This window comes from Neolamprologus brichardi, chromosome 18 (assembly GCF_056152115.1).
Source record: "Neolamprologus brichardi isolate AB-2024 chromosome 18, ASM5615211v1, whole genome shotgun sequence".
In the NCBI taxonomy this organism is placed as follows: domain Eukaryota; kingdom Metazoa; phylum Chordata; class Actinopteri; order Cichliformes; family Cichlidae; genus Neolamprologus; species Neolamprologus brichardi.
The window spans coordinates 30,267,340-30,279,878 of NC_142121.1; the positions used below are offsets into that span (position 1 = coordinate 30,267,340).

At 41.5% G+C, this 12,539-nt stretch overlaps 1 protein-coding gene across 1 annotated transcript; it reads right to left on the reverse strand.

Moving 5' to 3' along the window:
• Window positions 1–8,549: 8,549 nt before the first annotated feature.
• Window positions 8,550–10,085, reverse strand: LOC102790556 (C-X-C chemokine receptor type 4-like). The gene is made up of 4 exons (XM_087831514.1): window positions 10,057–10,085; window positions 9,751–9,959; window positions 9,379–9,662; window positions 8,550–9,285 (listed from the first exon to the last, which is right to left on the reverse strand). The coding sequence occupies exons 1-4, from the start codon at window positions 10,069–10,071 to the stop codon at window positions 8,690–8,692; spliced, it is 1,104 nt and encodes a 367-aa protein (XP_087687640.1). The 5' UTR covers window positions 10,072–10,085; the 3' UTR covers window positions 8,550–8,689.
• Window positions 10,086–12,539: the final 2,454 nt, after the last annotated feature.

Below are 12,539 nucleotides of genomic sequence, written 5' to 3' on the forward strand. Positions count from 1 at the left end.
GCCGCTTTCGACCAATCTGCGACGTTATGGAAATATCTCTGAGCTCGTAGCCAATTCGAAGCGGAAACGTAAATTGACGCGGAGTCCTGCTGCCCGTTTTCCCGCGGTACGCTTCCTATGCTGCTGTAGACGGGGAGAGACCGAGCTGTTATCTCAGTGTGCGCGTGTCTTTGTCGAGCACGCGCGTTATACAGATAGGCTAAAATGAAGAGTGAGCTGACTGACAGCGTCACAGTGAACTTAGCACTTGAGCCATTTCCGGCCAAAATATTTAGGCAATTTAAATGTATGTCGTCATCATTACCATCATCTTCTTCTTCTTCCTTCTTTCTTCCTCATTGGATCATCCAGCTTCATCTATGAATCTTCTCTGTTTTCCTTCTGCTTGCCTCCTCCATATTTAGCATCCTTTGCCCAGTATATCTGCTCTCCCTCCTCTGCACATGTGCAAAATATCCCAGTCTTGCCTCTCTTTGTCTCCAAACCGATCAACCCGCCCTGCCTCTCTGATATACTCATTCCTGATCGTGTCCATTCTGGTCACTCCCAGTGAAAATCCCAACATCCAGCTCAAACTGTCACAGTGTAACCTGCACTTGATATTCCATTGAAACTCCTGCCTGACCTCATCAAAACAAGAGGGGGATCAGAGCCAATCCCTGATGTAATCTCACCCCCACCTTGAACACATCTGTCACTCTCACCCCTCACTTGCTGTCCTGATACATGTCTTGCACCACCCTCACATATTTCTCTGCCACATCCTCATGCTGTACCACGGTATCTCTCTCACCACCCTATCAAATGCTTTCTCTAGACCCACGTAGTCACAGTGCAACTCCTTTTGACCTTCTCTGCACTTCTCCATGAACACTCTCCAAGAAAACATCACATCTGTAGTGCTATGAAACCATAGTCCTGCTCACTATCACATTTCTCTTCTTAACATAGCTTCAGCAACTCTTACCATATCCTCTTAGTATGGCTCATCAACTTTATCCCTCTGTAGTTACAACAGCTCTGCATATCACCACTGTTCTTGAAAACTGGTGCTAGTATTCTTCTTCTCCATTCCTCAGACATCTTGCTTTCCAGAATTGTGTTAAACAATCTTGTTAATGCACCCACTGCCCTTTCTCCTAGTCATCCCCATACCTCCACAGGTATGTCCACTCACCCTTCTTCATAGCTACTTTCACTTCTTCCTTATTAATCCTCTGCAGTTTCCTCTCATTTCCTCATCAGCCCCTCAAAGTACTCCTTCCACCTTATCAGGACATTTTCTTCACTCGCTAATACATTTCCATCTCTATCTTTAACCACTGTAACCTGTTGCAAATCCTTCCCAGCGCAATCTCCCTGCCAAGCCAACACGTTTTTTCCTCCTTTCCTAGTACAACTCACTGTAAGCCTTTTCCTTTGAGTAGAAGCTACCTTATTTTTAATTTTGCGGTTTTACAATGGATGCTCAACCTCAAAGGGGATTTGGGTTTGAGTAAATGTACTTTGATTTAAAAACTGAAAGCATTTTACTGCTGCAGATGTCTGCGGCGAAGCTGTTTTAACTGCTTTATACAAGCCTACATGTCATTTGTCTCTTCCACTATTGGTTTCCATCCAAAGAAACAGGCTGCTCCAGAGGTCACCAGCTAGAAGTGAGAATTTGTTAGATGGGAATAAAAGACTGAATTAAAAAAAAAAAAAATTCCCAGATCAACTTATTTGATGCAGTAGCGAATGTTTTTCTGTGTTTGTGCCTCAAAGGTTTAGAGGGAAAACTCATCGCACAGCCTCACACATTGTGTGCATTTTTGTTTGAAATATGTGTGTGCAGTGTGCTTTATGTTGTAAGCATTTTGTGTGTTTTGCAGTAAATATTATTTTGTAAAGTACTGCTCATGTTTGTGAGGTGAAGGGAGTAAAGTTACAAGTATATCGTCAAAGCTGTGCACAAGGACACAAGTAATTGGATTCAACTTGTAAATGTACCACGTGACCACTGGGTGGCAGTGAACACTCACGTTTCTGCATATTTTTATTTTACATGTCAGCTCAGCCAGTGTCAGCGCCTACTAGGTATCTATGTGTTGCAGGGGTGATGCTATCCATGGTATGGTGCCGGTTTATATTGCTTCATTTCTAAAAGGAAAGTAGTACTACAGTCACTGCAGACAGTAAAATAATACAATTTTTCCAAAATTGTTTTTCTTATTTATAGTTTTGCGTGGGGACTAGAAAGACACAACTTCAGCTGAATGGTTAATTTTGCACTATGTGTCTGTGTATACTTGTTCCACTCTATTGTTGTAGTTGTGTCAAAACAGTGCAGTAAGTAAAGGTGCTGTTAATAAAGTTACAACAGAAAATGAGAAACCACCGAAGGATCATGTCCATGTTGTAGAGAGCATTACAGTCCCTGCTTCTTTGTTTTATCACGGTGGCTCCTCGTCGAGACTGGAAAGAACAGCTATTGTGACCTTGTATTAACATCAGTTACAGCAGAATTAAAAAAGTAGAAAAAAGTAGACCAAATGAACCCAACACCGTACAGGCACACCTGAGGAGTCCCCACAGACAGTCTTCTTGACCCGTGACGTTTTCTCATTTTAATTTCTTTAGACAGTGGGGACAACCAGAGGGTTTTCTGAAAGAAAAACTCACTGAAATGTAGCTTTTTTAAATATATATATATATATATATATATATTTGTGGTTGCATAACACACATTTATACTGGGCATGTTTTGGAATGACTCTGAGAGACCGGCAGAGGAAGTTATTTGTTAACAGAACAATTCACAGGGGGAACAGTAGAGCCAGACCGCCTGCAATTCTCGGAACCGAGTGGACATGATTATGTTCTGCAACAGTTAGCTGATAATAAGTGACATGCAGATGTGGCAAAATACAGACATTCTGTACTTAAGTAGAAGTGCAGATTCAAAACTACTCCAGTAAAAGTTGAAGTCCTGGTTTGAATTCTTTACTCAAGTAAAAGTGAAAAGTAGCTCCTTGAAGAACATCTCTATCACCTATTTTGTGCAACACTAACTGAACCTTGTGCTATATTATTGTAACTATAAACTAATATTAGTAGATGTGAATATAAACTTTATTCCAGTCTAAAGTTGAATTTTAATAAAGGTACTCAGCTTGAATCAGGTAAGAGGAACATGAGCAAAGAAAAAGAAAGAAAATGAAACAGCTCTATTTTCTGTTGCTAATTGTAGAGGGTGGTGTTGCCTCTAAACCTTCAGCATGTGGGGAACCCTAAAATCAGTTGGCTCAGTGTGGGGAAAAGAATCATAGATCACAATAATTTCTATTGGGAGCTCCAGTAGATTTTCTTAGTGTAAAGGCTTTGTGGATGTACGTATCAGAATACAGCCAGATGTCAGCAGATGTTTTATGAGTTGTCTTGGCTGATTTCCATCCTCCACACTGACAGCACAGTGTGTAGCTATTCTGTCTTTTTTCTAGAAGGTATAAAATTGGTATGAAGGTGAAATTCGCTGAATGAAACTCAGCATCATCAGCTTAACTTCAGATTCATCTCTGCTACACTTTATGTAACCTAACTCTGACCATGAAACCACAGCCACTGTGCACCAGTCACACACAGTTCTTTACTTTAAACCCCTCACAGCAAACTAACCTGTTTATTCTGCAGAGGATTTTCATGCAACCTTTAAATAACACAGCGAGTGTACCTCCGTTTGTTTAGCAGCAGGTTTCACAATATGAAAAAACGTAATGTCATGTGTACAGACCAGATATCTGATTTAAAAACACGAGGACTTACATATAAGCTTTAAATTTCCGGTTTATCAAACACCACTGATCAGTCCTTATCTTTAACACCTCTTCTTCCTCTCGTGTCCTCTTTCTTATCTTTCTCCATCTCTGAGTGAAGTTAGCTCTCTGTGTTTTCTCTCCCTGTGAAATACAGCAGCTGGACCTTTAGCTAGCAACACAGTGTGAGACAAACTGCACACAAACAGTTTGTGTGTTTGTTAAGCTCATAGAAACATCACTCCCTTCACGCTCGCTCGTCTTTAGGGTTCGCTAGATGCTGAAGTACTGCAAAACCACTGGCCCACTGTAACCCCTGACTACGGCACATGGTTTTGCCTCCTTCATCTCCTTTTATGCTACATCCCCTGCTGATTAATACAAGAACAGGACTGCCTTTCATGTGGTATTGGTTTGATGTTTGATGGCACGCAGTAACATGAAAAAATAACTTCCCTCAAATGCCTTAAACCAGGAGTATCGAACTTCAGGCCTCGAGGGCCGATGTCCTGCAGGTTTTAGATATTACCCTGGGTCAACACACTTTAATCAAATGATTAGTTCATTACCAGGCCTCTGGAGAACCTCAGGACATGTTGAGGAGGTCATTTAGCCATTTAAATCAGCTGTGTTGGATAAAGGACGTATCTAAAACCCCCAGGACATCAGCCCTCGAGGCCTGGAGTTCGACACCCCTGCCTTAAACCACACATGTCAAACTCCTGTCCTCGAGGGCCTGTAAAACAACAGAAACTACAGATCGTACACATAAAAATACCCATAAGAAAAACTATAAAACATTATTATGTATTTCTTAAGGTGTCTTTCAATATAGGGCTGGATCACCCAGGGGACACAAACTCCATCCTGAGGCAAACTCAGTCCAGCATCAGGGTAAACATTCATTTCTGCTCTATTATTCTATTAATTTCTATTTCAGTTCCCACATTATTCTCACGTCTCCACCTGCTGAAGTCAATACAAACATCAGCCAGCGGGTTATTGGTTTCACCTGTCACATTGTATTAATCCGCCAGGAAAAAAGCAGGAAGTCATTGTGATCCATTTGGATGCAACCCAGCCTCCTTCTCTCTTTATTTCTCCTTTTGTCTTGACCTCTGTTTTTCCCACGATTGTTCAGCCGCAGGAAACCCAGTCGTGTTTGAATATGAGGGAACCTGACCATCTGTAGACGATCACACCCCCACACCCACACACACACACGCATCAAATTCACACGTACTCAGGCATATCCACCACAACAAAAGTGCTCTGATGTTTGATGTAAAACAGTTTTCACATGATGTTTGAATTTGTATTTGAAAATTAAATGACAAAACTACTAATACTAATATTATTACGTTACATCACTGGGTTTATGACATCATTACTACTAATGATTTCTTATAATCAGACCCACACACAGGCTGCACTGCCTGTAGTACACATCTTTGTGGTACACTAAAACTTGCTGGTGCATGGAGATGAAAAACATGCAGTGTGTATAGATCTTTTGGTAACTGGTGAGAAATAGTACAATGGGGGCAAAATACAATCAGGATATGAAAGAGGAGCGGGAAAAGATAGTTTAGAAAAGACTTGTTTCCTGGTTTATTTGTACTCAGCTGCTGACACATTTTCATTGTTTCGCTCGTGTCCTTCTGTGCTCTAGATGAAAAATTACGGTATCTCACATTCATACAGTTACAGCTGTTCTTATGTGCTTTGTGACTGGACACCTACTTTTACTCCCAGCCTTAGTACATTGGTTGTGTGAAACATAAAGATAAGCAGCAGGAGACATGTTCAGGACAAAGAGTGGTCTGTAGATCTGTAGATTTCTTGAACACTACTGTGAGTTCACTGTACTCATCTAACCTACATTGTGACTAGATCTCAATTCAGTACGGCACATCTGGATTGTAATGGAACGGGAGATTCATATCATGGATGTTCAGCCAACAAATCTGCAGCAAAATCTCTGGGGAATGTTTCCCAGCCCTTTGTTGGATCTGTGCCATGTAGAATTGAGGCAGTTCTAAAAGTAAATCCCAATACAATCAAGTGTCCAAAAAATGTATCCAAGCAGTTGTGTCCTGGTGACTATTCAAATTCATTTAGATACCACTGTGGGATAACTGCAAGTATCCAAAGGCATTTCAACATAGATGCAAAGCTGCAAGACTTTTTTCTAGAAAGACTTTTGTACGTTAACCAAACAATGTAAATAAAGTTTTATTAATGACCGTAATAAGTCAAGCCTGTAAGGTAACATTTGAACTTTTTCATTTTGATATTTCAAATTGTATTTGAAAAGTCAAACAAACACAGCTAGCATGCTAGAGCTCGCTTTGGTTTTCTAGCAGACATGCTAGTGAGCTATTGTAAACAAGCAGTTAAAGTTCTCTTCTTGTGCTAACCGCTTTAACGCTGGTTTGAGCGCGGAGTCAAGGAGGCCATTTACGTGAAAAGGGAAAGACCATCTGTGAATCGAGGAGGGGGCCTAAGGGTACATCTTTCGCCATCGTACAGTGCTGTGATTGCAGCCATTCCCCAACTCTCTGTGAATGGGACTCATGGCCATTGATCAGTGGTCTTTGATCAGTGGGTTTTGGTCAGTGTTTGTTGATCAATGGTCATGAGAATTTGCATAATTATGATTAAGAAACTGACCTTCCAGCCCATTGTTCCTTCAGTGGGCTGGTTTCAGTCATTATGCAAATGTACTGTTTATAAGATTGGGGAGACTGCAGTCAGCTGAGACTGAAGAAGTCACTTGGATGAGTGACGAAACGTTTCTCCCAGAAAACGCTAGGTCCAGATGAACAGAATCAACTTTTTGGAGGGTAACTGCTTTAATGCTAGTCCGTACTTAAATACTAATGTTAGCATATTATCGTGCTCACAATAACAGTGCTAGGATGTTTAGCTGATGTTAGCCATATTTAATTAAGATAAAACAAGATTAAATGTAAGTTAAAAATTAACCTAGACATGATAATTATATAACAGCGAGGTTTGAAACATAATTAAAGAATTAAGCAATTAGCATGTTAGCATAATAGAATTTGGTATTTATACTAGACAGAGTGGTGTAAAAGACAGAAGAATCTTTTATAGACCTGCTGTCTGTGACTGGAAAGAAAGTATCGTTGAGGATATTAGAACTAAAAGGCTGTAGGTGAAGATTGAGGGGCCCATTAAAGTGATTCATCTTCTGGTGACCATGAATATCTGTACAAATCTGCAGTTAAAAGATTAACAGTCTGCGCTACAGTGACGCTGCCTGCTTTTATAAGAAGGAACAAACCCAATGTTCTGGAGCACTAAAATACACAAACATAAAAAGAAAAAAAATGAAACCATCCTATAATGATGTCTCAATGTGGTATTTATTTCTTCCACACATACAAATAACTTAACACCTTTATACCTGGTTATGTGTGAAGCTGGTTCAGGTCTTTGAAATCCTTCAGTGTGAATGATTTAGTTTATAAGTGCTCTGTGTTGATGAGTGGAGAACTGCTCCACTGTTTGATTGTTTAAGCTGCTTGTTTTTCCTAAAATGAGCCACAGGAAGTCTTTCCTGTTTTGAATACACTATGAATAGAAGTGAATTGTGTGTATGTGTGGCGCATGTCGGTGTGTGTGCGTGTGTGAATGTGTGAGCGTTTGAATGTGTTAGGGGCGAGGAGGAAGCAGCATATATAAAAAGGTACCAAAAAGGTCTTCTTTATGTTTGCAAACATACAGGTATACACTGGGATCAAATAATAGGACGCAGTAATCATGATTTACACCTCGAGATGCTCAAAATGCCACACAGTTAATTTGATCGCAGCGCCGACTTACTGTATTTTTCCTTTCTGTCTCTCTCACAACTCTCCTCCTCATCCTCTCTTCGTCTTCACTCCAGGAAACAGGACACAACAAACTTCCAGCTTCTGTTTCTCTCACTTCCAAGTGGAAGTAGAAATGTGGGAAGCACTTTTGTGTGCATTAAGGTACTGGAAAAATGGACCTCCTGACCCTCTCGTGCTCCCTTCTTTCTCATGTAGGAACTGCAAACTGTTTATATCATCAACATAAATCTTACCCTGCTCCCCCAAAAGGCTGACGCAAAAACATTCACACACATCCAATATTTATATCTGTCGCACACACAGTCACACACACGCACATACATGTGACTCAGATACACTCCGCATCAGTGGATTCAGATGGCGCACAGCTAAATGACAATGAATTAAATATGGTGATGCAAGCTGCCGGTTAATCAGATAATAACCATGCAACCCACCTACTGATTTTCTTTTGCTTAAACTCTGCAACCGAGAAACACCCTATTATAAACAGGATTCCCAGAACACACTCATGATTTTAAGCTCTGACACAACAGAAGTTATCATCTGGTAATTAAGACCAAAGACATTTGATTGAGGCTTGTTATTCCTATTCCACCTTTCCTGTCCCTTTTCCGTGTGGGGTTTTGTGATAAAGTTCTATCCCTTCATCTCATTAGCTAGCTTGGCTCCAATTTTCTTTTTTAGGAGTTTTCATGATTTGTATCTTACCCACTGAGAATAAGAGCTGAGGGTGGAACAAGCTGTGGTTGAGAGATTGTGTAAACCAGAAACTCACACAGTTTCACACAGGAAGACAGAAAAAAAGAAAGAAAAGCCACTTTCACAAAGTATTTTGTATATTTTATTACAAACACCTACAATAGTCAAAAGCACACACAAACACACACACATAACAACATCAAACTATTTACAAAAGATACCCTCAAATGAGGGAGAAGATCAGTCATGAGCCAGCAGACTGCTTCTTACTTTCTCTTATATACATTTATACATATATACAGTACACACACACATCAACAACAGATGCAAACATTAGCTGGAGTGTAAACTGGAGGATTCAGACTCTGTAGTTGTTGAGGTCCCGGGGCGTCTTCGTGGTAAAACCTTCAGACTGGATGCCCGGTTCAGAGTGAGAGCTCTGCGGGCCGAATTCTTGAACCCGGCCCCGAGGAAGGCGTACAGCAGTGGGTTCAGGCAACAGTGAGCGAACGCCATGGGCTCAGCCACCGACAGCCACACGCCTAAAGCAGCTTCCAGCCTGCAGCTGCGGGGCAGGACTTCCAACCGCAGCAGAGCGTCCACAGAAATGCCCGCTCCATAAGGGAGCCAACACACGAAGAAGCAGAGCACCAGCGCGATGGTAGTCCTGACCGCCCGTCGCTTCTGCCTCTGGCCCCCCAGTGGGCCACGGGTCAGCCTGGTGACAATGACGCAGTAACACACCAGGAGCACCAGCCCAGGGATCAACAGACCCACCAGGACGAGCTGGAGGTGGAAGACTGCAACCCAGAGAGGAGCATTTTCTTCTGGGTAGAATCTCTGGCACAGAGTTGACCCCTCTCCTCCTTCCTGAGTGCGGGCAAATATCAAATCTGGCACTGCCAGCAGGCCAGCGGGCAACCAGGCACCTGCAGGGAGGAAGAAGATGAAAAAAGACAAGTGAGGGACTGTGTGGAGAAAAGAAGACTAACAGCAGGAAGAGCAAGCCTTTTGATACTCACCTACATACACCAGTTTGTGAGCCAGCAGCTGCCTCAGCCCACTAGTGTTGGTGTCCGTGGCTCGGACAACTGCAAGGTAGCGGTCCAGGCTGATGAATGCCAGGATGAGCACGCTGCCATACAGGTTGACCGTGTAGATGACATGCACTCCAATGCAGGTGGCAGCTCCGAAACGCCAGTCAGCCAAGGCTGCATCCACCGCCCAGAACGGCAGAGCCAGAACGAAGAGGAGATCCGCAGCAGAGAGATGCAGGCGGTACCAGTCTGTGAGGCTGCATTTCGACCTGGAGACACAAAAAATCTGATCACTTTCATGCTCTTCCCCCACACACAGCAATGCTTCGAAGTCAAAGCAGTTTCCCATCCCCTCACCTGCGTTGGCAGCCTAGGACTACGACAACCAAGCCGTTTCCGGTGATGCCCAGAATGAAGATAAGGGCATAAATGACAGGCAAGAAGACTTGCTGAAGCTCAGTAGTTGTCATGTGCTCCACACCACAGGGCTCCTCCAGATCCACTCCAAGTTCCCCAGAGCCAGAGCCAGAGCCGGTGTCATTGTAGTAATCCTCAAAGACGATATGCTAGAGACAGGTGATAAATGATGAGAAGAGAGAAGGCAATCATATATTTGTGAACACATTTAAAGTTTCTGTGCATGATTAGATGACACCTCCCTACCTCATAGTAGGACATGGTGGAGACGGCTGCACTCCTTCGTTGAGTGAAGCTGAGATTTCTGTCCACAGAGGTTAAATAGCTGTTTACATGCTCCTCCCCCCACACTCCAACACATCTGTGTTCCTGCTGAAATGTTTTTCCTGTTTTCGAGGTGTCAGGTGCTGATATCTATCACAGGATACCGAAGTGTGTGCGCGCACTGTGAATTGTTTTAGCCCTGAGACCTCTGGTTTGTGATAATCAGGTCCTATTGGCCATAGGAAAGGATGTTGATGAGAATTGGACAATAAATAACGTGTCAGTGTTTGTGTGTCTGCGTGCAACAGTAACACTCTAAGCTCCATTCTTAGTTAAATCAGGGCAAGCAGCAGGAGTGTCTCCGCACACTGTGAATATACTTGTCCTGTTTGCATCACTGTCTCATATAATGCATGCAAGGAGCGTGCACACTGAGGGCCGATTGATTCAGAAGATGACTATCGTTAAGTTCACCAGACAGTCTGCCTCTGATCTTTGAATGTCAATGAAGCGAGAGGTGAGGAACACATCCCTCTGGAGTCTCTACTATAAACAGCCATTATTTTAATTTTTTATTTTAAGGTATTTAGTTTGTTTTTTTGTTTGAATCCACAAGAAAAGAGAAAAAAATACAGAATTAAAGCACACTCACAATCAGAATGTGTCAATGCTTTAAAACACTTTCAATCAGCCCTGTATAGCTCCTTGGAAGGGGAAGCTGTCAAACAGGTTATCTCACTGATGATATAGTTGCTAAACCGAGTAGAACTATTCCAGTTTTTAGAAAGTATGCAATCTTTACAAAGTATTACAGTCTTTTGATGATGGCTTGATTACTGCATAGTTATTTGGTCTGCTGCTTCAGGAAAGACCTGGTTATGCTCCAGCTCAGAACGGAGCTGTGTGGATGGTGCGGGTCGCCGGCGTGCCAGGCTGTCATGGATGCAGGTGGAGGACAGGCTGGCATGTAATCTTGTCTTTAATATAAGAAACATTTGTGTACTGAGAAGGCCTAAATACTTATATTCACAGTTAACATGAGAGGCTGTGTCACACATGCTTTCATGGGACGTTTTGCTTATCTTTGCCTAAAATAAACGTGTTAAAGAAAACCAGCGTTTTAGCAGGTTATGTCACTTCCCATCTTTATTCAGTATTTAAGTAAGTATTTAAAGTAGTATTTAAATATTTAAAAGCAATTAGAAACAGCAGCTTTAAAGAAGGAAATACCTTTGGCCTATACTGGCTTATTTATCTGTGATGACTGATGATGATTGTATAATGCTGGCTTAAGTATGGCTTTGCTGTCCCTGCATTCATTAACTGACTGTGTCGGTAATAGTTTGTTAACTGTTTTTTTGTTTAAATGCTTGTTGTACAACCTTTTGATTGTTCATGCAGCTAAAACATTCATCCTTTCCTATATTAATAATATTATTACTGCATGATCAGACTTAATTCTTTAAAACCATTACAGAACCACAGAAAAGGCCTTGTTGCAGTCATCACTGTTTTGTTGTATAGAAGCATATTTTATTAAATACATGAATATCTAACTTATAACATTTTATACAATGTGGCTCCTCCAGCATTGAGTTTATCAGAGTAAACAGAAAAGAGGAAGAAGAAGAGTCTTTTTTTCTTTGAAGGCAACAGTGGTGCTCTAGAAACATTATCATCAGAGAGCAGAACACATACAACACTTTAAATGTCAATTTAAAAAATGGCTGATAATCTAATAATACACAATGAGATGCTTTTACCCTTCTGCTTGTTTGTTTTCATCTTTATGTTGATAATGTGAAATGTTTTTAGGTTGCTTTTAAAAATCTGACCAGGGACTATGGATGAAAGTCAGACTGTGACTAACTGCAGTGCATTCACAGTAATGTATATTTTCATTCACACATTTTCATCGTGTTGTTTCCTTCGGTTTATTTGTCAGTTGTCTGGACTTTCACAGGGAAGAATAGCTGTGGCTGTGGTAACTTATGTGGATCGAAGTAAAAAATATTTAACCTCAAAGATCTAATTAGTACATTCATGGTAACTTTTTAAAATAGTTTATCAATGACTCACCTCAATATCTCTTAACTACTGAGGAGGCACATTTCCTGACGTGCTGACAAGCCCCCAGCAGCTCTGACTGCTCTCCTAATACATTAATCCTCTAAGTAAACAGTAAGGCTACCCCAACATAAACAGACTAAAAGAAATCTGTTAAAACTGTGAAGACTGCATACCCTGGTCCCTTATCTGCCTCTTACCTCCCCACCCTTCCTCCGCCAACCATTCACTGTATCAGCACAAACATCTAAAAAAAAACAACACTGTTGTTCAAAACTCTTCCTTTTTAAAGTGCTGACGGATGTAAGACGTTTTAGTTTTGCTTAATCTTTATAAGACTTTCTTTTTTCTTTTTTTACCCCCCCCTCCTTTGAGCCTTAAATCAATCAATCAATAAA

Bases quoted from the DNA above. Each gene is read 5' to 3' on its own strand.
- LOC102790556 (XM_087831514.1), bottom strand. The intron at 9,663-9,750 runs GTGAGGGGATGG...TTGTGTCTCCAG, and splicing joins GTCCTAGGCTGCCAACGCAG to GTCGAAATGCAGCCTCACAG. The intron at 9,286-9,378 runs GTGAGTATCAAA...TCCTCCCTGCAG, and splicing joins TCACAAACTGGTGTATGTAG to GTGCCTGGTTGCCCGCTGGC.